Source organism: Diplotaxodon limnothrissa, linkage group LG14 (genome assembly GCF_057381915.1).
Source record: "Diplotaxodon limnothrissa isolate DT_005_m linkage group LG14, D_limnothrissa_male_GT1.1, whole genome shotgun sequence".
Taxonomy (NCBI): Eukaryota; Metazoa; Chordata; class Actinopteri; order Cichliformes; family Cichlidae; genus Diplotaxodon; species Diplotaxodon limnothrissa.
In genome coordinates this window covers 26,620,465-26,647,601 of record NC_140609.1, presented here as the reverse complement: position 1 = coordinate 26,647,601, position 27,137 = coordinate 26,620,465, and the positions used below count along the sequence as shown (strand labels likewise).

General features: G+C 40.6%; 2 protein-coding genes across 4 annotated transcripts in view; one reads left to right on the top strand and one right to left on the bottom strand.

Annotated features, from left to right (window-relative positions):
• LOC146618965 (muscleblind-like protein 1) overlaps positions 1 to 20,441 on the bottom strand; it is a 61,525-nt gene extending 41,084 nt beyond the window's left edge. For 2 of the 3 annotated variants that reach the window (XM_085370968.1, XM_085370969.1), the window contains exons 1-2: positions 20,287 to 20,441; positions 2,629 to 3,633 (exon numbers count right to left, since the gene is read on the bottom strand). In XM_085370968.1, the coding sequence (XP_085227094.1) occupies positions 2,629 to 2,802 (174 nt within the window). In that variant the 5' untranslated portion in view covers positions 2,803 to 3,633; positions 20,287 to 20,441. The remainder of the gene's footprint in view (positions 1 to 2,628; positions 3,634 to 20,286) is intronic. The other variant, XM_085370967.1, reaches the window with a different exon arrangement.
• Positions 3,119 to 27,137, top strand: part of LOC146618964 (succinate receptor 1-like) — a 51,790-nt gene continuing 27,771 nt past the window's right edge. The window contains exons 1-2 of the mRNA XM_085370140.1: positions 3,119 to 3,169; positions 3,347 to 3,661. Of these exons, the coding sequence (XP_085226266.1) occupies positions 3,119 to 3,169; positions 3,347 to 3,661 (366 nt within the window). The remainder of the gene's footprint in view (positions 3,170 to 3,346; positions 3,662 to 27,137) is intronic.

The window sequence follows — 27,137 nt, the reverse complement described above, 5'->3', positions numbered from 1 at the left end:
ATCCCCTTGCCCCTTCTCCATGCCTGGCTATGTATTATGAATTCATCTGCAGATAAAGCAGATCTATCATTCTGTCATGAAGGCAGGGAAGGGAGGTAGACTGTGGAATGCCCTGGCACTGAGAGCAGGGAAGGGCTGTGTGCATAGTGCTATGCTTCCTTGCGCATTCCCTGCTGCGCCTGCTCTTGCCCTCTCCAGCTCTGTCTGTCTGTCTGTTCTCATGATCCATACAAGGCCCCAGCTGCCCCCCTTATCCATTCTTGCCTTACCTGTACCAACTAAACCCACACAAGCCACCTTAGCTTCAGCCAAACAGCCCATAACTGTAATAACACAGTGCCTGGCTTAACAAGAAATCCATCCCCAGGTATAAACCAAGGCCTGCACTGCTTGACTAACTCTCAGCTCAAGTCTCCAGTTACACAGAATAACACCCTGCTTGCCAATCAGATAGGGGACAAATTACAAGACGTGCACAAGAGAGTACACAGAGCTCTAGGATCCAGAACGATTGTGCCCACTGGAGCCAAAATATAGAGATGTATCTCACCGATAGCTCTGCATTCAGCACATATAAAACATATGAAGTAATGAGAAAGCAGTTAGAGGCATGTGTGTGCATGTTGTACATTTGTCTTGTGTTTATCCCGTGTACGTTCACTTTTATGATCTTTCGATGCAAAACCTCTCAGCCATCATGTTTGGCTCTCAGCCATTGGACAGCCTTTACACCCAATCTCGTTAATGTTGATCAAATAAAAAATGAACTGCATATTCGATGTGTATGAGTGTTTATAACATTTTGCAGCATCAAATTTAAGAATACATCCATCCAATTTTCTTAACCGATTGAATTCCTATCCCAGCTGTCATTGGGGTAGAGCGTGGATAGAAACAATCATTCGCTCTCACAGTCACACTTAGAATCATATTTAACCTAACATGTTTTTTGACTGCAAGAGGAAGAACCCAGCAAACCGGCAGAACCAAACCCAGGACGTTCTTGCTTTGAGACGGTGCTAATCACTGCACTGCTGTTCCACCTACATATGTGTGTTATCAAAATTTACCTCCTTGACTGTCTTATTTTCTCTTCTTTTTCTTTAACTAAGTTCACACCTGACTTTGTCTCCTTTATATCAAAAGAAAAATGCCTGAATTAAATTACGTCAGCATCTCCTTATCAAATTAATAACATCTGAGATATCAAAATGTTTATGTTGGCATTTGTTCCCCTAGAGTATCTGCATTTCAATATACAGAGTATAATGTCAGGATGAGGTGTTTATTCTTTAACTATGCTAACACTATGGTGGTAGGGTAAGTTTTGTGTCTTCTTAGTGATTTCCTCCAGAATCACCAAGAAGCAGATGTTTCTAGTTTGGACTGAACATTGTTTAGACTGATTTTGTTCTATTTGTAAAAGTATTAACATTCCCATCAGTCTCAGCTAAACTTTGTGTTTAGCTGGCAAACATTTGTATGCTAACATGCTAAACAATGATGGGGGCAGCTGTAAAGCAGACACATTAAACATTATCACTAATCTTAGCATGGCTCTAGATTCAGTTCTGCTCAAAACTGGCTCAAAATCAGAAAACTCTCCAACCACAGTGGTTAGCTGCCGTGAGCTAACACTCATGAGTCAAGATGCAAAACCTCTCCAATGTCTCCAGTCGCCAGAATCAAACCTTTGTCCTCTGTCCACCTTTCGTACCACTTACACTGACAACAAAAGCAGTTAAGCTTATTGCAAAATGTATTAAATAAAATTGGTTGAAAGCCTATAAACAGATTTGGTGACAAGCTACACTGCGACATAAATATCTGTGTCATTTCTTCTGGAAGTTTTAATCAAAACTTTACTCGCGCCTAGGGCATTTTAATCTCTTTTAAGCATTGGATAAATAATTCTCGCCCCATTTATTATACCTTAATATATGTATTTGTGTTTTCTTCACAACATCTCAGCTCAGTCCATTTTCCTCCCTCTTTCCATCCACTCTGCCGTTTGATTTTTCTTCCCCTGTCTCGGAGAGAGGAGTTGCATAGTGGGAGTGTGTTGTCTCAGTGCCAGGGCAAAAATAGACAGTAAATTACAGAGCCTTCTGAGAACACCCCACTGTGCTGCATGACCTCAAAATAACACACACAGACATATACCCACAGACTTACATACAAACGTGAATTACACAGTATGCTGTCCTACTTCTCTATTTCCCATGCAGCCCGTTGATGTGACGATCACACAAAATCCTTTGCAACTTTGTGCCAACCAACAGTCCTGCACCAGAGTTATGTGCCTGCAAAGGAAACTCTGAGTCTGATTCACAGATGTTAATGCGATTATGGCCTCATCTCAGCTTACCCTGACACACAAACATACTTTTAAAAGTATTTATGCAGATCTATATACATTCTATTGCCAAAGTATAACCAAATGTAGTCATAAGAAGCACAGCAATAAAATAATATTTTGTGTCGATTTTGTAGACGAGTTAAACAAACTGATAAATTCTCAGACCACCCTTGTCAGCAGCATAAGCTCAAAAATAAAAATAAAAACTCCACAAAAACAAAAAAACAGGGCAGTGCTGATTGAACATCACAGGTGTTTGTCATACTCACCTTGAGAGAGTCAAAACAGGCAATGACTCTGCCATTTTCCACTTGACAGCTCTTGGCAGGGTGGGCGAACTTGCACTCACTGTCTGGTCGTGAACAAGTTCCTCTCTGGAATTCCCGACAAACCTCCAGTGTCAGCCACTTTGTGTCCCGGATCGGTGTCACATTCACCGCCATTTTAAACCAGGAAGGAGGGGTCGATTAAGAGTAATAGATATCCAGCAAATGCAGTTATGTCTATTTCTGTATGTTTCTAATAACACTGAGGCAAATGATGAGAAAGTACAAATAAAGGACATGGGAAAAAGGCAGACTTTACAGGTTTTCTCCCCAGGGTCTGACTCTGAATTTAAGCCTAAGAGGCCTTGCTGTCGTCTACCACCTGTGGCCCATCCTAAGTTTGGGGCTCCTTCAGCACCTGTCACCCAGGGCTTAGGCTGCTGACAGCCAGAGAGACCTGCTTTGTAATCGCTCTCTTTCAAACACCCACACCATGCACACCAGTTCTCCCTGTGCCTTGCTTGCTCCTCAGCTGAACTGTCAGGTGAGATGAATGGCAAAACACATTATCGATCGAGTTGGCCCATGATGAAAAGATGCATGGCTGGAGGAGAGAAGAAAGCAGGAGAGGAGGAGGAGGGGGAGAGGGGCCGGTGGAGGGGAGAGCAAAGAGACAATCTTCTTCTGCTAAAACGAGCCGATAAAAACGCTGTGTCTTCAGTATCGGCCTCTGTCTGCGGAGAAAGGTGGCGTGTTTGACTTCCACAGAGGAGGGCTGAGTGGCATGGGTGGAGAGAGGTCTGGCTGGCAGACAGAGGAAGGGATGGAGGGGAGGAGGGAGGTGTCAGTGATGTGGAGACAGCCTCAGCGGACGAGGCTGGCAATCATGGCAGTCCTGGTGCTCGTGGTGTGGCTGGCAGCTCCAGCAGACATGGACAGGCGCAGAGGCACAGGCGGCTTCAGCGGAGCCAAACAGCCACAGGGGTCAGCGAATGAAGGCACTTCTCTCTGTGGAGAAGGAGGGAAGAGTATCAGGGTAACAGCGCTTATTGCACATACATGCTCACAAACACAAGGCTAATACTCTTCCTCTCAAACACACACAATTGGATTCAGACACAAAGCCTCATTTGAACTTGCCTCCCATTCATTTTGTCGCGCACGCTCTCCCACAGTAGCTCTCGCAGACACTACCAGGCTCTCAGCTGGAAAATCAAACACCACATTGCTAACAGGAAAGCTCAGCAAAGCTCAAGCATTCAGGCACAGACAATTTATTTCAAAAGTCGACCATGAAGAAGAGAGAGGGGGGAGACAGAAAGTGGAAGAGGGACAATTATGTTATGCATCTTCGTCTGCATCAGTATTAATTAACATTTAGAATTAGCGCCGTAAACAAACAGAAAATAATGAATGACAAGTGAACAATAACAAGACAATACAAAGAAAAAAAAGAAACACAATAAACAAAAATCAAGTAACTATACTCTAAAATACTGCAGCCAGTATTTACACGCAGCTAATGGCGAGCACTCAAGTATCAAAGTATTGATTTGTGATTTAACAATCGGCCCATCCCCAGTAAGATTAAAAGTAGCCTATCAGCAAGCTAGACGGTCCCAGCGTCACTGCCGGAAGGTTGCCGGGTAGGACAAACGAGGCAATGACTTGATAAAGGTCGCTACAGAAGAGGGAAATATTTGGGACGTGCTTCTTTGTTTTACTTTTGTTAGACTCTTTTCTGCGATAGTTAAAGCATTTCATCTGAGAAAAAGTGGTTGCTGAAAGAACATGACTGTCCCTCAAATCTCCAACAGCTTACAGGAAGTGCCCAAAAACCGACATCCCACCAGTGATTACATCACTTCTAAGTCTCCCACACTTTAAGAGATGAAATATTTCTGTGACAGTGCTATCATGAAACAGTGGTATGATGTTTATATAAAGCATCCAACTCGATAGGAGTCCTCTGGTAACTTCAAAATGACCTTATTTAGAGTGACCTCTCAGTCAATCTCACCGTGGCCTGTGATTCACACAGAGGCTCTATTCCTAAATATGTATTCCTGGTATTAGGTAACGCCTCTTTAACTCCAAAACATGGTATAGTTTCAGTGGGGTTAAATTAGCATTTAAAGTGTGTAGAGGAAGAAAACTAAGTCAGAAAAAAACCAAGCAAATCAACTCACCAAAGTCTGTGTGGATAGATATCAAGTCTTAAGCATGACTTTAAAACTTACTCTCAGGTGGTTGTATTAAATCAAAGCATTTATCTCACTGGGCTGTCACAAAAAAAACCCTTAATGATGCCAGATATTTAACAGTAGAGGAGCATCAAGGACCAACTTTTTTCAGATTTTTAATCAGTAGTCTAGCAATGTGGCCAAGAGTTAAAAATGACAGTTTGAAGAAAAATGAAGAGGTACATGACTTAGGAAGGGAAAAAGCATAATAAAATGAAAGTACTTGGTCAAGCATTGATTGCTCCTATTTGGGCCAGTCACTTCGTGAACTACTTTTTCAGCCCAAAGCTGATATTTTGGGCAGCGCGGATATGTGCAAGTGGCAGCAGAGTGAATAGAGAGATGACTACTGCTTGCCAAAATTAGTCTTCTACATCACCCACTCTTTCTTCCTGACCTTTCTGGTATCAACATATATTCAAACATTGTTTTTATTTATGCTGAAATCTCTAAGACACACATGTCAAGATGTGAGTCAACACTTCCTGTATGCAGACAGAAGTACAGGAAGTACAAATTAAGCATCAACAACTAACAAGTCAGGAAAACCACCGGTTACATTCAGGAACAGGAAGCCGTGCACCGAAAAAAGAAAAACAACTCTTTGGACAGATGAAATCAAGATTAACTGTTAACAGAGCGATGGGAGAAGAAAAGCTCAGAGATGGAGAGAAACGGTTTATGACCTGAAGCATACTGTAACATCTGTCAAACACAGTGGAGGCACTGTTATGGATGCTACTGGAATCGAGTCACTAGTGTTTATAGATCATGTGATTGCTGATAAAAGCAGCAGGATGAGCAGTGAAGTGTACAGGGATATACTCTCTGCTCAGATTCAGCCAAATGCTGCAAAACTAGTCAGATAGTGCTTCACAGTGCAAATGGATAACCCTTAACAAGAGTTTTCCAAGAGTTTTCCCAAGAAACCCAAGAGTTTCTTAAGGCAAAGACATGATATATTCCTTGGTGTCCTAATCAGTCACCTGATTTCAGTACATCAGAGCATGTTTTTCAATTATTAAAAGTAAAACTAAATGCAGAAACCCACAAGCAAGCAGCATCTGAAGGTGGGTGCAGTAAAGGCCTGCAAAGCATCTCCAGAGAGGAAACACAGCAATTACTGATGTCCATGGGTTCAAGACTGGACATTCATTGACAGCAAAGGATTTTCTTTGAAATGATATAAAATGATGTCCGCCCAGTTACTTTTGATCATCTAAATATGTGATATAAATGTATAAAATGGCTCTAATTCCTAAGCATTTATTGCAAAACTTTTGTTAAACCCCTTAAATTAAAACAGAAAGTCTGCACTTCCATCACATCTTGACTGCTTGATTTAAAATTCAAAGCATCACGAGGTCAAGCAAAGGCTTGAAAGAGAATTCGTAACGACTTTGGAAAAAAGAACCAGAAAATCGAAGGACCCAACTAAATGGTACTTACTGACTTGGCAGCAAATGTCGTGGGTACGTTGTAGCTGCTGGAGCTGAAACGAAAATATTGTGAAGATGAACTAGAAAAAGCACATCCATGATACTTTAACTTGTTGTTTGTCTTTGTTTGTTTGTTGTTTTGCAGGCTATATAAATGTGGACATCTGAAAAAGATTACCTCATTACCACCGTTGTAATTTTAAAACGCTGAATCTAAAACATTTAAAATAGAAGAAAATGCTTGTCACACTGAGATTAGTTGCTCATCCTGTAGATTTATATTTCCCCTTCCCGCTGTGGAGATGATCCAGTGTACCTCAAGTCTTTATTAAGGCATTCGGCATCTGTGACTGAATTAAAATTAATTAATGATAATCCTGAAGTCTGGCAATACAGCAATGCTGAAACTGATGGTAAACCTTAAATTTATTGTACTGATGTATGTATTCACGCTATTTATTTATAGCACACTCTCTAAACCTGTCATGGTCCCTGTGCCTCACCATGTGTTTTTGTTGTTTTTGCTCTGTCTCTCTCTCTCTCTCTCCTGCCGGGGCGGTGCTCATTATGGGCTCCCGCCCCTGGCCCACGCACCTGCTATCTCCACACCTGCTGCCTATCGTCGCAATCCCGAGCCCTACTTAAGATGGCAGCACGGTGCTACTCGTCGCTGTATCGTTGAGCAATCAGTCTGTTTCTAACCGGAGTTTCTGTGTACAGATCTTTCCCGGACCCGGGAAAGTAAATAAATTCACTGTCTTCCTTGCAAGGATCCCTGGTCTGCGCGTGAGTCCGTTTACACCCCGTGACAAAACCTATTAAACCTTGGTATTAACTAATGCAGATTCTAATAAAACAGCATGATATCCATAGCTCACCCACGAGAATAACAAACTGTTGTATGTCTAAAACATATCATCAAATCTACAAGTTATAGTAGGAAATGCACCGGTAATTAATCATTTTTTTCCTCGAACAGCTTCGAATTCTCCGAACTAAAGCCATTATCTTCTTTCCTCTTATTTAAGATGCACTAGTGCATCCGATGGTAAGCAGTGTGACAAAGTAGGCACCAAAGTACCTTTCCTTAGTATTTACAGAAGTCATCTGTCTCGTGTTATGGCTGCCATACAGACGCTTTCAGTTTGAACCTTTGCAGAGCAAAACCTTCACTTTCATACAAAGCAGCATACGTTTCTCCGAAAACATGTATTATATAACATGTATGTGCCTGTGCCAGCTATCCCATGTGCTCTGATTATATTTGAACTGTGAGCCAAGTGGCTATGATGTCATATTTAAACTTGATTTGCCAGACTACAGGACAGTGTTCTTCATAGGACAGTTCCTAAGCCTTGCAAACATTTCCATTGCAGAATCATACCCTATGAGTTAACCACCATAGCTGTGCAGCATTCCTACCACCATTTTTAAAGGACACATAACATTTTTGTTTTTCAAAATCCACATTAAAAATTCAAAGTTTCAACATTTTTTATTGTTTTCATTTATTAAAAGTAGTTTCAAAAGTGTAAATGTCTCACATGCACTATATTATGTTTATAATTTTTCAAAGTGTTGATCAGCATGACCAGAAAATGGACAACAGTTGTACTTTTCTGTAACCTAAGTAAACAATGTAACACAAAACAATGGAATCATAACTGAAGTGCATCAAAAACTATATTCCCACGTGGGGGATGATCCTGGGTCTCCTGGTTAAAAGTCTTGTTTTATTTGGTCTAAGCACAAAGGACATGAGACATCAGAGCATAACCCCACAGTTCAGTTGCACTGAACTCTCGCATATGCTCATATAAAAGGGAATATGCCTCATTTGCAAGGCTGCATGGTTAAAAAGAAAACAAACAGAGAATGTACATGGATTTGATTAGACAAACTTACCCTTGAGTCCGCAGAGTTATGCTTTCTGCGGGTTCTGGAATATCCTAAATGAAACAGCTATGACAAAATAATATAGATGTAATGGGGCTCCACGTTTACATGCATTATTAGTGCCAGTTCCACATGGGGGAGGGAGTGAGGCACCTTAGTCGACTCTCACCTCAAAGCAGGATTAAAACTAAGAGGTAACAAATGTGAGAAATGACTCTGGCACAGAGGAAATATATAAATAAAGAAGTCATCAATAAACATCTTACCACGTGTGAATAATGCATGTGGCCATTTCCCATAGCCTGAGGCAGAAGATATTATTACACCATCAGATCAACTAGCCAAAGTAATAAGTTGGAGTGCAGAAACCTGGGGATGTTACACTCCCACAAAACACCCCGATTTCTTCAAACCCCAAACAGACACATGCACCCCTACACACACACACACACACACACACACACATAGAGTTCATTAAAAAGAATAAAATATTGGCTGAATATTCTGTCTCATTCCAGGCCAACCCCAGCTGTTGACATGTGGTCAGCACAAAGCAGACTGTAATGCCGAGTGTCACCAGGGTTCACGTATCTCCTCGTTTAAAGAGAGCCATCTGATCTTGTGTTAATCTGTCTGGTAAAACGGTGCCATTCATTTGGCCCAACTCTACATTATTTCATGCATATGACAACTGACCAGGAAAAACACACTGATTTAGCTCAGAGTGACACCCCTGCTGTGGAAGTACTGACTACTAAGACCCTCTTACTAACATATCTGCAACACCTTTATAATATTGCAAAGGTAACACTGATTTGGCAACTTCTTTGAACAAAAATAAGACTCAACAAAAATAATATCATGTTATGTCTGTGAGAAGCTGCATGTAATGCTCAAAATTGAGAAATCTGTGACCCCATGAGCGACTCAGCCTAATTTGCCTCTGGGGACAACAGCCAATGTTTTTGTGGCTTTCTGTTATCCAAATATTTGAGTCAAGATTTCCATTTTTGTCCTCTGGTCATTGTTTCCACATCCAGATAAAGAACAAGAAGGTAATAAAAAGTTACAGCTCATGGTTTCTGGACGCTATATCCAATTTGCTTGCCACACGCAGCTTTTATCTGCATGCAACCACAGCCTGCTCACACATGAAAAACTCAAGGTAGGCTACAAAAACCTGAAAATATTCATGTAGCAAAAAGATTAATTTGTTAAGTAGCTATTGGTAGTAGTAGAGACTTATCCACTATTAGCTAGAATTGAATGAAAAGATCACCAAATTTTTTGTAAGTCATTCTGAGCTGCACACCAATATCAACTAGCAGTTGTGGCATTTCACATAAAAATGCAAATGTCACACTGCAGGTGGCACCACTGAAAAAGTCAGCAGGGTTCATCCTCTGGGCACCATGAATGTCCACGTAAAATGTCATGAGACTTAAATCAGGAGTTGGTCAGGATGTCTGAGCCAAAATGGCAAGCCAGCCAATAAAACAGAAAGACAGGCCAAACAGAAAAACAACACTGCCATTTGTAGCATAGATATAATTAATTATACATTAGTTGCTCAGAATGATGTCAGTGTTATTTTTTATATAGTTGCATACCATAATATTAATTTGGACTGTTGAGCATAACACACATGAAACTGAGCTGTTAACTAAAGCAACATGCAGCCCTGCATCTGAGAGTAAAGAACAGACAAAAAGAGGAAGAATGAGGAAGATTTTTGTGAACGCAGGCCAGAGATCTGAGTCATTTATTCACTTTGAATGACTTCCAGAAAAGGGGAAAAAAAATAAAACCAAAGGTGAAGAAAAGAAAGCTAGAAAGCAGGTTCCTTCATGTTTGATTTCCTACGGATGATCTACCAAACACAGTTCACTGAGAAACAGAAGCTTGCTGGAAACTAAGAGAAAATAATATGCTTGAAAACATAACTCCCCAAGAGAGTCACAGGATAAACTCTGATCTATTAAAGTGCCTTCGGAGTTGCTGTCTAGCATTTGAAAAGTCTTGTGTGTTCATGCAGTATAAGTTGATGGTTCAGCCACTCTCTAAGTGTTACAAATTCAGCCAAGAGTTCAGAATCTGTTTTTTATGCTCTTTCTCTCTGGATTTTGGGAATACAGCAGGTTAGAAACAGGGATTTTTATCTTCTGGCTCCAATTTAATTGTTCAGTAAGTTTACACTGCAGGTATTAAGGAAGAAGTTGGTGGCGTAAGAGGCGAGGACTGGGAAAAAAGAGAAGGGGAAATTCAGTAATGTGAGAGGTTAAAGGGCGCTGACTGCAGCAGCAGCAAAAAGCAGATGCTGGACACTTCATATTACACCGCATCACCGGCTGACCAGGATATCATCTATAAACGACCTGAGCTGCCCTTTATACTGATAGGCACATCAGGGAGAGCCTGTATGGGGTGGGGAGGCTGCGAGAGACAAATAGAGTAAAGGAGACCAAAGGTGGTGACAGGAAAAGGCTAGAAGCTGGAAAGGGATTGATAAGAGGCAAACAGGAGCAATTAGTACAAGTCTGTAAGAGACAGAGGTCGGTGTCTGGTAGTAAGACAGGAAAATCAAGGTGTGAACTGGCAGGTACGCAAGAGGAGGAATCAAAGGGGAAAGCTGGGAGGGCAAAAAGCAGAGTTTTAAAAAGCACGCCTGGCATTCTGCTGTGATATCATTTCAACATTTCTCATCTCTCTTCATTTCTCGTACCCTAATCTCCACCTGTTCTCCTTTTCTGTTTCTTTACACATGCATGCTTCAGTGTTTCACTTATTTTTCTCTCCCCAAGTCTTTATTCTTCAAACAAATCTGCTCGCCTTCTGCTAAGTTGCACTCGCAGTATCATGTGACATAAACAACTCTGTGAACGTGGCTAGTCTTTTAATAGTAGCTGTCCTCGTTTTATTCGCCCACTGTCTCAGCCCCCTCTATCTCTCCTTCTCGCTGTCTCTATACTCATTCCTTGTTCACACAACACCTTATGCTGCAGTACCACCAGTAATGTGCTGCAAGGTCACCATCGCCACGGCAACTAGATAAACCATGCTTAAAGCAAGGACAAAGTGGTTAATGGTGTCAGGTCCAGCCTCATATCATAGCAATATAAGGGAAAGACACAGAGTTTTCAAATGACACTGTGACATCGGGAACGGCCACTGGGCTGTCCATTAATGAGGCTGCAGTGGTTAGGAGCAGGGGTAGCGCAACGGCAGGAGACAACGCCTGTATATATGCATATAGCTTTGCCGCAGGAGTGTCAAGCATAAGGTCCGGGAGCCAGAATCGGCCCGGCAAAGACTCCAATAAGGACCATTGGATGTGAAGGACATCGATTTTGGACTGGTAACTGCAACTTTTTGATATAAAAGTTTTAGACAAAGTTATTAACTTACAGATTTCTGTCATTTTACTTCTTACGATACATGTTGACAGAGTTCTTTAATTTAATACAACAGCATTTCAGCATCCATACATTCTCTTCCGCTTATCCTTTTTAGGGAGCCAATCCCAGCTACCATATGGCAAGAGGCAGTGTACACCCTGGACAAGTTGCCAGTTTGTCATAAGTCTAACAACCACTCGCACTCAGATTCCCACCTCACATTCACACCTAATTTGGAATGACCACTAACTGCATGTCTGTGGACTGTGGGAGGAGGCCATAGTTTCCGGAAAGAACCCAAACAAACAAAGGGAGAACATGCAAACTCCACACAGAAAGGCCAGGTGGTGGAACCGAACTCAGGACCTTCTTGCAGTGAGGCAACACTGGTCTGGTCTTTAAACCACACATCTATTCAAGCAGTTTCAAAGGTTGGTTTGGTTATTTCCTCCCCCAGAATGGCGCATACTATTTAAATACATTTTAATAATGGAAATAACAGATACACTGTGCTGCAAAATTGAAATTTAATGTGCTATGACTTAACACACTTGATTAATGGTGTCGTTTCTGACCTGTTTTGAAATATTGCATGAGGGATTTTGTTTTCTGAATACAAGTTATATTGAAGGTTTACATGCAGTCCTAATTAGAGAGGAAACTAATTTCCTCTATATGAAAACATCAAATGTCACAGTGACAACAAAAAATGGATTGTTGCCTTCAGATGATCTGCAGTTCTGCAGTGAGAATGCTGACAGGGAATGGAAAGAGAGAGTATATTTTTCCCATATTAGCTTCTCTTCATCGCCTCTATATAAGGTCTTGAATAATCAGGTCAAATCTTATTTTAAAGACCTGATAGTACCTCGCTCTCAGACTGCTGGCTTACTTGTGGTTCGTAGGATATTTAAAAGTTAAATGGGAGGCAGAGCCTTTAGCTTTCAGGCCTCTTAAGTTTGGATTTGGGAGACAAACACCCTCTCTACTTTTAAGATTACACTTAAAAACTTTCCTTTTTGATATAGCTTAGAGTTAGGGCTGGATAAGGTAACTCTATAAGCCAAGTCTGCTGGGGACTTCCTATGATCACTGAACTTTTTTTTTTCACTTTTATTATTTGCTATTAGATTAACTATTACATTAGTTATTATTGATTGATTGATTGATTGATTGATTGATTGAATCTTTATTTTGAACATGTTGAAAAAGTACAACAAAATAGAATTAAGAGACAAATGAACAAAGCAAAACAAAAGGAAAATGAGCAACCACAGCTCCAAATAACTTTCATGTTCAAAAAGGAGCAGGAAGAAGCATAAGCTTATTTAATCCCACCCCTTTTCCACTATCTAGTATCAATAGACTACAGAAATACCTCCTTGCAATTACATTATATGACATGTGTATTTTTTTTAAATATATATACATATATGTTTCTATCTATCCATACATACGTATATACACATACGCACATATACACATTTTCAATAACCCCATTAACACCTCAAGGATACACAACCTACAAATATATACATATACCCATACCAACATACCCGTGCACCCGCACACACATGAAAATATTAGACAAGAACACCCTATCAAATCTCTACCTTTTCCCTGTACCCTGTAAAAACCATATCCTTAAACCGCTTTTTAAACTGCGCCATGCTTGGACATTGCTTCATATCTTTACTTAGTCTGTTCCACAGCTTCACTCCACACACAGAGATGCAAAAACTTTTTAATGTTGTACGGATACGAGGATGTTTTAAATTTAATTCCTCCCTCAAATTGTATCCCCGTTCCCTTTTAGAAAACATTTTTAGAATATTGTCAGGAAGCAGGTTATTTATTGCTTTATATATAATTTGTGCAGTGAGAAAATGAACCAGATCTGTGAATTTTAGAATTTTTGATTTTAAGAATAGTGGATTTGTATGATCTCTGTAACCAGTTTTATGGATTATCCTTATGGCCCTTTTTTGTAATATAAAGATTGATGATAGCGAACATTTGTAAGTATTGCCCCAAACCTCTGCACAGTAATTCAAATACGGTGCAATCAGGGAACAATAGAGAATGTGGAGTGATTTGTGGTCCAGAATGTGTTTTACTTTACTCAAGATTGAGACACTTCTTGAAATTTTGTTATGTATATGATTTATATGAGACTTCCAGTTTAATTTATCATCTATAATCACGCCAAGAAACTTATGCTCAAGTACTCTTTCAATTTCCACACCATCTAAATGAATCTGCACTTCTGCATTTCTAAGGGAATTCCCAAATAAGATTATTTTAGTTTTACTTAGATTTAGTGATAGTTTGTTCCTGTTAAACCATTTTTTTAATTTTGCACATTTCTGAAGTAATTGTATCCAGCAGCTCCTTTAGATTCCCCCCAGAACAAAAAATATTTGTGTCATCTGCAAATAATACTAATTTTAATATATCAGATGCCTTACAAATATCATTTATATAAATAATAAATAATTTTGGACCCAGTACAGAGCCTTGTGGAACACCACAAGCAATGTCCAAGCATGATGAGGAACGGACACCCAGCTTCACAAATTGTTTCCTGTCACTTAAATAATTTTTCACCCATTGCAGTACAACCCCCTTGATCCCGTACCGTTCCAGTTTATTAATTAATATGTCATGATTGATTGTGTCGAATGCTTTCTTGAGATCCAGAAATACTCCAGCTGCATACTGTTTCTGATCTATAGCATTCGTAATCTCCTCAATTGATTCGATTAATGCCAGAGATGTTGATCTTTTTGATCTGAATCCATATTGACTGTCAGAGAGTAATTTATATTTATCTAAGAATTTGTCTAATCGTTTATTAAACAGGTTTTCTAGGATTTTGGAGAATTGTGGTGGTAAAGAAACAGGCCTGTAATTTGTGAAGTGGCGTCTATCCCCGGTTTTATACAGCGGCACAACTTTAGCTATTTTCATTTTGTTTGGCACTTTTCCCGTCTGAAATGATAAGTTCCAAATATATGTTAGAGGTCCTACAATTCCTTCAATGACCTTCTTGACGATTTTCATGTCAATATCATTACAATCAGTAGATGTTTTATATTTACACATGTGTACAATGTCAATTATTTCTTTTTCCTCCACTGATGTGAGGAACATTGAGTTAGGGTTCCTATCAATCAGGTTTTCACTACAGTCTACTGATGGCAGTGACTCAGGAATTTGTTCTGCCAGTTTTGGTCCAATATTTACAAAATAATGATTAAAGCTGTTGACCTTATCAGCAGTGTTTTCCATAATATTGCCATTGTCGATAAAGTATTGAGGATAACTTTGTTGTCCAGAATTATTTTTAATGATACAGTTTAAAACATCCCATATTCCCTTCATATTATGTTTATTGTTGTTCAATATTTTATTATAATACTCCTTTCTACATACACGTATAATATTGGTCAACTTATTTTTGTATTTTTTATATTTATTTTCAGCATCTTTTGTTCTTTGTTTTAGGAATTCCCTATAGAGTGTATTTTTCTTTTTACATGCGTTTTGTAAACCCTTGGTGATCCATGGTCTATCTGAATATTTGTGCTTTCTGTTGTATTTTATTGTTGGACAGTTTTTATCGTACAACTCCATGAATATTCTTAAAAATATGCCATATGCAATATCAATATCAGTTTCTTTGTACACATTGTCCCAGTCCTGATTTAATAGATCGTTCTTAAATGCATTCATAGTTTCTTCTGTCCTTACGTCTGTATCTCAGTTGTTCTTCATGCTGATTTTTCTTATAATTAGTGTCATAAACTGCAAAAACTGGTAGGTGATCACTGATGTCAGTAATTAATATTCCGCTCACAATGTTGTTTTCCATATTGTTAGTGAAAACATTGTCAAGTAAGGTGGCACAATGTGGTGTAATTCTGCTAGGCCTGGTTATTTTAGGATGTAAACTCAAACTGTACATAGTGTTTAGGAATTCATCGGTCATTTTATGCTTTTTCGGATTCAACAGGTCAATATTAAAATCACCACAGATAAACATAACTTTTTGATTTGTTTTAGAGAATATTTCCTCTATGAAGTCATTAAATACTATATTAATGTCTGGTTCTCTTCCACACTGTGTCTTCTGTCCTCTGTCCCTCCCCTCGCTGCCCCTCCCTGCGCCTGGTTCTTGAGGTTTCTTAAACCTCAAAGGAAGTTTTTTCTTCCCAACTTTTGCCAAGTGCTTGCTTTGGATCGTTTAATGGTTGGGGTTTTCTCTGTATTATTTTAGGGTCTTTACCTTACAATATGAAGTGTCTTGAGGCTACTGTTGTTTTGATTTGGTGCTATATAAATAAAACTGAAAACTGTGCATTAGTTTGATTTTAGGCAATTTTCTCTTGAATCTACAGTACCTCAGGAAAAATAAAGCCTTTGCTTGGTTTCCTCCCTCTCAAGCTGCTAGAGGAACAGTGATGGGCATCTTAGTCATGGCACAAGTTAACTCAAATACCTTGCCGGGGTTTAACTGAAATTATAGGGCTCACACATGAACCCTGTCAAACAAACGCAAGCTGGAGATTTGATCCGACAGTCTTCAGCTGAGTGTTAGTCATTGTGGAATGATACTCCATTATGATGACGGTTAGACAGATTGTACCATCAGGGTAATCTTATACCTCATTCTGATGCTGAGTTTGCGACACTCATACACACACACATATTAGCACTGCGACAGCAGGCCTGCATCAGCTAGAGGAAACACAATTGTAGTGATAAACGTAAGGTCACCAAGTGCATTTATAATCAGGATACTACCATATGAGTGATACGTATGCATATGCACATCAACGATCTCTCGTGCACTCTCTCTAATTCACACACACACATTAACCACACAGTCTGTGACTCCCTCCTTTAGCTGTAAGACAAACAGAGGGGAGGGGAGATGACAAGGGGCAGTCAAGTGGCACGTGTGCAAGCTGTCGTCTGCACTGTGGTATCAGCACAAGTGTTTAAAGAGCCTGACATGCACATAGACAGAAGGGGTGAGGCACTTGTAGCACACTCATATGACTTGGGATGTGTGAGATCATATAGATTTCATGGTTAAGATATGTGGTTTGATATGCTACACAGGGAGAGGGGATTACATGCAGTCCCCATGTACACATACATTGTGTGGATGTACACATTGTCTTCCTCCTTTACTGCAGTACGGCTACTTTGCTGTGGTGATGCCAGCCTGGTGTAATGCAGCAGCAGCAAGGGTGTCACTGAGTTCATGGACATAAACCAACCCACTGCCAGACCAGTCTGCTCCTCTCAGGAATAGCAATGGAGGTGGTGCGTGTGTGAGTATATGTGTGCAAAAAAGTGTGGGTGGGAGGGTAGATTTTGAAAGATTGGAAAACGCTGAGAATGAGAGGAAGAGTCACAGACCGAAAGACTGATAGAGACAGTGAGTGATAGAAGAAGATGTCCAGGGGATATAGATTTAATGGCTGGAAAGGTGGAAGACAGATGCTCATGAAAAAGGAAAAAACACCTAAATTGTAAATTCACTTGGCATCTCAGCATGTGTCATTTCAAGCACAGGGCCATTTTCAGCAAATGCACAAACACAATTGATGTCACTGACATGACTGTTCAGTTTAACAATGTCTGTTTCGCTTTGAGACATGTCAGCCTCGAAAGACAATACAGGCAGACAAGTGAATGCAAAAGTTATAATAAAGAAAAGCAGCACAGTTAAAGTGACAGACAGATGGAAAGACAGGGAAGGGAAAGGTGGCATGGCCTGAGAAACAGAACAGATATTTTGCAAATAATGAGAGGAGTGAGGAAAATAAGCAAAAGGTAGAAAAGGTAGAGCAAAATGAGAATTATTTATGAGCTACTTGGCTGTGGAATTCCTTTACAGAAAAAAAAAAAAAAAAAAAGATTAGTAACTGTGAGATGATCCCCGATTAGGAATGGAGGTCTGAAAAAGCTTAATAACATAACGTAAAGTTCAGTAGATGAAGATTATTAATGCTAATGATTTGACCTTCTGGGACTTTTTTCCACATCCAAGAGTCTGGCATTTTTGATCAAATGAGGAAATACCAAAGAAGTGCCCCTCTCAGAAGAAAATATCACCACCACACCCACATGCGAAATGCAGGATCCATGGCTTGTCATCAGATCTATATAAAGATCTAGTAAAGCGCTATATAAATACAGGCCATTTACCATTTACCAGATCAGCAAATCGGCCAAACATGGGGATAATCTGTACTCTTCAGCTGTCTCTGACCAGTGATTCTGTTTGACACCTTAATCTGTAGAAACCACAGAGGGCTGCTCTATGGAGCCAACTGTATTTACTATAGATTACATCTTCCACTAGTGTGCATTAGTCCGGTGACAGCTTTGCAGACTGCAGGGAAAACAGCAATCATACACCATTGACTGACTCACTGTGACTTTGCCACTCGCCAAATGGCCTCGTAGGACTTCCCCAACCATTTGTCTGAGTGGCTGTCTATCTGCCACTTACACGCTCTGTGTCGAATTTCTGAGGCTTGGAATTCAAAGTCGTGTCCGCTCACGTTCTTTTGCTTTCACCTTGATCAAAGCATCCACACTATTTTCTTATTTTCTGGTAACTGAATAATGCAAATCAGAGTAAGGGTGAGTTCATGTTGTTATGCACATACACTTTAGCTTTTTCAAACAAACACACTGCTCATCTGCATTCAACAGACTGCCCCGTGGCTGCTGAAGACAGCAGGGAGATGACATCACTTCGAAAGGACAGAAGAGGTGGTGGATGAAACTAGAAGGTGGGGGAGGATGAGAAATGAGGACAGACCTTTTCTACATTTTTTTTTTTTAAATTGCAAAGAAATTCACAAACGCAGGTAATCAAGCATTCTCTCACTCTCCCTATTAGAGCATCTTCTTGTCTTACACACTCCTAGTTGATCAGTCAGAGTTATGCGTGCTGTGAAATTCAGTATGTATCTGAGTGCCTCCACACGCCGCTGTTCTATACCCTAATGACCTTGTAGATCTGCAGAGAAGTTCTTTCAACCGACTCAGACACTGAAAGAGAAGCAAAGCGAGAGCCACAAAAAAAGCAGGCAGACAGAATAAAACTGAAAGCTGCAGGGAGAGACAGAGACAGAGATGTGCAATATGAGAAAGTAGAACTGTGAAAGAGAGTGGCAGGTGTGGAGATAATGATTGATAACAAGCAGCAAGGAGTGTGAGTTTGGTAAATAACAAAAATGTGCATGTGAGCTCAAATATGGTACTCGTTTTACTTCTACCACTATACATAGCGGTAGGTGTGCCGCCCACAAACAATCAACATTCAGGCATCATTGCATTTTTTCTTCTTCTAAATTTTAAACCTGTATTTTCAATTTTGTGAGTCACTATCAATTGCCATGACACCGGAGCAAGATACCATTAAGGGAAAATCACCTCGCAGCATCAAAATAAGTCTTTTACCGGTAAACCACCGCAATGCTTTTATTGTGTTTTTATTGCTCTGGAAAGTGAAGGTATAGTTCTAAATGTGAGCAGCTATAAGCTGTGCCTTTGATAAATTAATATTTTACCTTCTTTTTGATAAGTGGGTTGGTGTTTAAAAAAAAAATCAGAAAGTTCAAAAGATTTCACAGAGAATTTTAGGTGCGAGGCACTCATGAAGCTTAAAATGAAACCCTCCATTCTGTCATCGAAGAGACATCATGCACCACAACCCCTTTTTGTGCAGTGTGGAAAATGTATGTAGATGAGTGGCAAATGAGATGTGCATGAAGATAAACTGGGAATCACATTTTTTAACAGAAATTATGCACATGTAATAATCATAATTTCATCACATGATTGCTCCTCGTTTCCTAACCAATCCTGGTGCAAAGATAACAGCATTTAATGTACTTTTCTTAACGGATATTGTGAATATTTTACATTACACACAATATTCAACAGATTTTTTTTTTTCTTTTTTGCACGTGCGTTTGTGTGTCAGTCTGAGTAACGTTCAGGTCATTTCCTGAGGGCAGCTGCACTGTAAACACCAGTAGCCTTGCTTTTGTACAGAAGTGCAGGACTGTTCTCGAGTCAGAGATTGAGTTGGTGTGCGTGTGCGCGTGTATTTATGTTTCTCATTCAGGTATCCATCAGGGTGAGAGCATATTTAGCATTAGTGTTACCAGCAGTTTTCTCACAACAGGGACTTTATTGCAGTCCAAAAATAAGACAGACACAGTGTAAACGAAAAGGGAATGTGTGTCAGTGTGAGTGTGTGTGTCTTTGTGTGTGAGTGTGTGCTAACTACTCTGCGAAACATTAAACACCAACCTTACCCATTCTTTTTTGTCTGCTCAGCTCTTTTCCACATTTATGCTCTCGCAAATCAAAACTACCACACATTAGCAGTGAGGCGCAGTGTCAATCTGCACATGTACACACATAATTAGAAACACTCATAAAACTCACTCAAACACCCATCAACACATCAACACACTCAACGTCCAGATGGCGAATAAAAATTTTCAAAAGCGAGTCACGGCAGAACAAAGGAGAAAAAGTAAGAATGGACAACTCGGTCTTGTTAACGCAGAGTAGCACGCAACCCACACAAACACACACACTCACACAGACACACACACACATATAAACTGAGTAAACAGCAAGACTTACTGTATCTCTGCATGGACTCATCTGACTGCTGCTGAGGGGAGAATGGAAAGCGAAAACCTCATGCTTGCTTCGCGGCACTCCTCTCTTTCACTCCCTCTGCCACCGCCCCCTCCTCCTTCCTTTTTCCTTCGCTTTCTCTCTCCCTTGCCTCTTTTCCTTCCTCCTCCTCCTCCTCCTTTTCTTCTTTCCCTCTCTCCCTCCTTCCTTCTTGGCAGAGCCTTACAGTATTCAGATACACCAGTCTCCATATAAGGCAGCACAGCTAAACATGTCACACATAATTTATCCACAGCAGGCTGCAAGTTCACCTTTCACAGCCCGTGCTTGGATCGTATGCAATGGAGGGAGGGAAGGAGAGAGGGAGGGCAACGCAGGGGAACAGACAAACTTCTGCTGTCAACAGCCACGTTCCTACGATTTGGCAGCGCGAGGGAGAGTGCACGCATCCGTGTGCACGTGTGTATGTTAACAAATGCTGACAATCAGACCGTGAAAGTGCTACCGGAGACCGAAATGCAATTCACCTGCACTGTTCCGACACCTCCCTCTCTGTCTCTCCACCATCTGTATCTGCAGTCAGTTAATCTTATACAGATGATGTTTGCGAGACCTGTCCACCCGCACGCCCCCTCCTCCACCACCACCCTGCTCTCAGGAAAAGAGAGAGAACTGCAAAGGAGGAATACACAGAGACTTGAAAAAAAAGACAGGAAGAGTTATAGTCTGAAAGAGGGAGAGGCAGCAAGTGAGAAGGGTGAGATAAAAATAATATGTCAACAAATAAGATGCTATCCGGAATGCTGTCTGGTTGCAGCAGGGAGAATCAGCGCAATTCCCTCTGATGATGTGTCAGGTTTTGCAATCGATGGCTTCAAAAATACATAGTTCCTGACCTCTCTTCTGCCTCTCTCGGTTGAGTTTTTCTCTTTTTTTTCTTTTTTGAACCTCATAGTCTTTCTAACGGTCTTGAAGAAAAACAAAAGCACCATAAAGATAGCTGCTGTGAAAGGCAAGAAGAGGAAAAAGCAAGGAATAAGAGAATGGGAATAATAATAGCTGCACTTGAGAAGCCGTGTTGGCTGTTAGCTTTTTCCTCCCTCCTCCACAGCTTCAGTCCACTCACAGGACAGCAAGAGTCACAGCTCTGTTGCCATGGCTTCTAACTCCATCAAACACTACGTCAGGTGCATGTGTGTATGTGTGTGAGCATGTGTGAATATCTGGCTTTGTTATTGCAGAGGTGCGTGTGTGTGCGTTCATGCATGTGTGTGTGCGTGTGAGGTGGGTGTTACCGAGTGACTCAGAGCCACATCACTGACTTATAGCAGCAGTATTTCATCCTGTATATTATTTATTTGTGCATGTGTGTTGGTGTGTGCGTGTAAGACAGTAAGTGAAAGGTGTTGACTGAACAGCAAGCTAAAGCCCGCCTTCAAAGGCACCTATGATGGATCTCTGCACTGCTCTAAGTGTTTAGCTCCAGCTTCTATAAATATTTATCGGTTCGTTCATAGAGTCAAAGCAACACAATACAGACACCAGCAATATGGAATTCAGATTTTAGAGATGGCAAGTCATTGTTCTGTGCCCAAAAAAGGTCCTGTAGTTGGCTTAGAGGACTATGCTCAACTGTGTCTCCAAATGTGTACATGTTGCACTGTGATCTTTTATAAATCAGGTGAACTCTAAAACACTAGGAGTTTTAGAGTTCACCATTTTTGCACTGGAAAAAGCATCATCTGTAGTCGGACTATGCATGCTGGAATAGTGTACTTATGATAACAGTGAGGAAGTTCAGTTTGGAATGATGCGCACTTCTTGCCCTTAATTATGAAGCAGCATGGGAAGGACAACCAACCCTGATCAGCAATTACATCACTGCTAGTCAGCTAATATTAACAGCCGCTGATGTTGTGGCTGCGTTTGGTGTTAATGTGCATAAAACAGTCATTTTCATCACAGAAGAATTTAGTACTTGATGTGTTTCAGAGGCTCGGCGAGTTGTAAATGTCCAATAAATGCAACAGTTAATGTGACACATTCAAATGCAGCGGTGTTACTTCAAATAAGTGCACAACTTGCCATATTTGATTTGAAACTATCCTGTCAAAATTACGCAAGTGTACATAGTGTAACTACTCATCTACCTCATTCAGAACACTCATCAACACTTCTGCAGGCAACATGGCAAATATTACAATGTTAAAATGATCCTTTCAAATGGAAGAAGAGTATTGTAGTTAGAATTGCTGCTTCACAGCAAGAAGGTTTATGAGTTCAAATCCAGGCTGGGGCCTTTCTGTGTTCTCCCCATGTCTGCGTGAGATCTCCTCCCACAGTTTAAACACATCTATGGGGTTAGGTTAAGTGCATGTGTGCACTTGTGTGTTAATGTGTTTCTGAAGTAACCGTGGGTATGGATGTTTGTTTGTCTCTATATATTAGCCCTGCATGAGATTAGCGACCTGTCTAGGGTGTACCTAGATGGATGGATGGATGGATGGATGGATGGACGGATGAATGAATGGATGGTTAATATTCATCTCGGTAAATTAGAGACACATAAAATAACTTAATATGTATACTTTGTCTACTCCCACATGCTCAAAAAATATTTGTCTCCTTAACAGCAAAATATTCTGTGTTCATTAGTCTTCAACTAGGATCTCACTGCCCCTTGCTGTTGGCTGGGTAGTGTAGCAATAGCTCTTGAAACAGCTTCCCAGTGCAGTGTGTTCAGTGTCAACCCAAGCAGTAACACAAGCTTCAGTGGAAGGCAGAGCTAAGTCTGTAACTGCAGGTTGAGGTGATAATGTTTTGTGGATATGTCATTAGGGGTGACATGTTTTACACTATTTTTGCAGCTTGTCTCTTTGCTAACAGAAAACTATTGATTAGTCTTATAAAAAGCTACTCAAACTTCAAATGTAAAACTGCATTTCTTACTTCAGAAAATCAACGGCTGTGCGAGTGTTACAGTGCAGCTATTTTATTTGTTCTTTAAAATGCAAGATGTCTGACTGAACCCTATTTGTAAGGAGCTGATGTACTCTGATTACCAGCTCCAAGGTATGAATCTCAACTGCATATGTTCCATCTGAGACAAAGTGTAAGTAGTATGAAATGGAAATAATCAAGTAAAACGCCGTTCTTTTAGAATTGTTTGAGTAAAAGGACTTTGCACAAGCAGCCTTCTAGTCAAAAGGGATAAACACAGTGATGAAAAAACAAGGCAGAGTGAAAGGTCTTGGACTTGCAGATAATTGCTGCAATTGCAGATAATTTATTGCACACTAAGGTTCCTGCTCACCACTCTGCTGATGTCTGTGTATGGAAGAGAGAACGACAAAAGACTTTTGAGTCACTGCTTTCGAACATAAGCCGTTACACGTTTAATCCTCTCTCATGCTGATCATATCAAAATGAGGTCATGGACTCGTGAACATGTGGAACTTGTGTTCCAGGTCAATAAAGGCAGGAATGAGGGAAAATCTTAAGCAGAACACCAGAGACAGCATCAATTGTAGTTGAACGAGCAGATCTGGACCCATATATCACTTTTGAGCCATGCTGCTGAGCAAAGCCAGGGTTGGGCCCAGACCAAAAGCCTTAAACCTTAAAGATTTTGCAGAAGCGAAAATCATACAGGGACAACCTGACATAGCAAGTCTGTTGTTAACCATTCCAGGTCCAATCGCAAATACTTAACCTTCCAGAAGTTCATCCTCAATCCGAACAGCTCTGTGTACAGGTACCAACATATTTCGGGGCCCTGCTAGTGTGACTGTACTGAAAATGAGGGAATCTTTCAACACAGAGCTTTATAACAGACCAGTAGTAGAATATTTGAATATCATTTGTTTTAAAACCTCTTAAACTCACCACTGAAATAGTTCTGGTATAACCACTGTTATTCAGAGAAATTTTGGATTTACTCTCACGATCTGAAACCACTATTCTTCAAGCCCCCCCCCCGCAAACTTTTAACGAAGCAGCTACGCAGATACATACATGAACAAACCTGGAAATAATCAAGTACATCTTTAAGCACCAACACAGCTACAGAGAAGATTAAGAGGTAAAGAGGATACAGTCAGCAACAGATAACATGGAGGGAGACAATTAATGAAAGCAACCATTATGAAAAAGAGAATCAACTCCATTTTGAATGTGACAGGTGGATTTTTTGCAGTGGCACAGCAAAGAGACTGGTTTTTGGCCAGTGCTAAATGGAGACAAGCTGAATATTCACAAGACATTTTTGTGCGATCTGCATTGTAGTTTCTTTTTTTCTGTTCTTTTTCCTTTTTTTAAATTTTATTTGCAAAATCTCTTTGCATAGCCTGTTAATGTTGAGCAAAAACAGATCCCATACCTACATAATTGTTTCCAAAAGGTGCAAGATACACAAATATAGTTCCTCGTGTCATAGCTCCTTTGAGGGCTCTTTTGTGATAAAGAGCACTATAAATAAAACTACGTTCAGCCATATTTCATTTAAACACAGAATTTGTATTTCTTCAGAAAACACATTCAAAGGTCTTTCTGAAATTATGATTTAATCCAAAATAACCAGTTTTACTGACTGATTTGGGTTTTTTTTGTCTTTCTACTTAACATTGTTGAAACATGATTTTACACTTGAGTCCCAGAGGGGAGACTTCCCAGTTGAGTCTGGAGGTAATAAAGTTTAAGAGTGTGTGCGCTAAGCTGATGCAATTGCGCTTTTCAGGTTGCCTCAGTCTCTGGCGCAAGAGATACGGTCACAAGCCTCTGTGACAGTTAAACCGCAAAATGAATACAAAAGCTACCATTTTACCTGTCAGCTTACACCAGTGTCATTTAGGGCATGTATAGTAGACTACCTTAAAAACGTATACGTTTTACAACGTTGTATAATTGTTGTCTTTTTTATAGATAAATATATTTTTTGTCCAATAAAAAGATATGTTTTAGTATAAAATGAACATGTTACGCTGTTTCTGATGAATTTAACTGTCCAGAATGACAGTGCTTTACAATTTGTAATTTCCTGAAAGTTTCATCATGTTAACCAGCACTATCTGAACAGAAGCGCGCACAAAAATCGCATCCAGTGTATTGAAACTGGCTACAGTTAAACAAACCTGCTAGATCAAAGGAAAAAAGCATGCAAATACCAAGCCAAGTAACAACCAAAAACTGACATGAATATATCACAGGCATATCAACTATTTTGATTCCGCTCTATTTAATATACTCTTCCTCTTGAATAATCCAAGTTTCAGGTTTTTTTGAGACAGAATTTAGCAGCAGTCACAAGCAACAGGCAAAGAAGTTGTCGGGATCATAACATGTCAAATATTAATCACACCCTGGCATCTGTATAGAGCCACTCTTCTCTTCTCACTTGGCAGGGGCGAACAGAGAAACAGACGATCTCGAAAAACTCGGCGCTATCTGTGCGGTCAGAGCAAAGCTGTCTTACCTGCCTGGACGTCCGTGTATTTTCTTGCTTCGGTCTGGGTGTATGAGTGCGTGTGCGCTCACAGACAACCCCTCGAACAGGAACTGATGAATCTGCACGACTTCAGCCCTGCAGCGTGCGGTGCATTATGGGGTTTCAGTCAGGCTCTCTCTCTGCTCTCGCTCGCTCTCTCTCTTCCTCTCTGGCACAGTGTTAGAGGGGGATGTCCTCGCCTCCTGCCTGAAGAGAGGAGGGTGAACTCACACACGCTGTGTCCATACACACACACGCAAACACACACACACACAATGCAGAAGAAGCCTCGTGATGACGATTGCCGCGGCTTTGGTTGCCATGGCAACAGCTCCCCCCCCTTTGCTGTTGTAGTTCGGACTGAATATTCTGATAAAATACTGATAAAGAGTCAAACAAGAAAATACTTCACATGCTGAAATCTCCCTACATGCCTCGATTTGCTTGGAGCCAGCTGACGCTGAAATGAGGAAAGACTCTTGTGGTCATGTGACCACTAACTGTTGCTTCTGCCTTCTTACGTTAAGAAAGAGTTGTGGAAATGAGTGTCTGCCTCGCTGTGTGTGTGTCTGTGTTCTGAGCATGCGGGTTGATGTAATGGTTACTGGAAGCAGGCTTCCTGTTTGCGGTCTCTTTCCTTTTCTTCATTGCTACTGCCAGTCCACTGAGGCCTGCTGCCCTTTGATAACACATTTCAGTCACATTATAAACAAGGGAAGTACAGCTGGATAGCCCAGTTAAATGACTGGGTGGCTACACATGTTCATGCAGGCATACAGACAGACATACAAAAAGACTAACGGTTCCCTCCACTATTCACTTTTCTGGAAGTTGGTTAGTTATTTAGTGCACAGATTTATCAACAACTGTAGACTGATAGACAGAAAATGAGCAGAAACAGAGGGCGAGCAAAGGAGCAGTATAAAGAATGAGAAGTAGAGGGAATGAGACTGAGGAAGAAAAAGAGACGAGGTCTCCTCTCTACCGTTGCCCATGGAGACAGAGTGGGTGGAAGGTCGTGGCTGTCCTTCAGGCCCTATAAATCAGCATATCACAGCTGAGTCCTGCAGCGCAACCATCACGCTGGTAACCCCCAACGCTCAGTCTTTAAACGTCTAGCTTCGCTTTTCGTTTATTTTGCATCTTCCACCGCACTCTCTGCCCCTCAATATCTCAGTCTTGGAGCAAACCACTCTGCGTCTAATCCATTTGACCCCAAATTAATTTTTGCATGTTCCAAAAACTTAGTAGACAACATTTAGAACAGAAACATCCCCACTATGTTCTCTGTCTTTTCGGTAGCCATGGGAACAGATAAGAACTGGGATCAGTGAGCATCGATTGCTGAAATTGTTTTGACAATAATTTAATC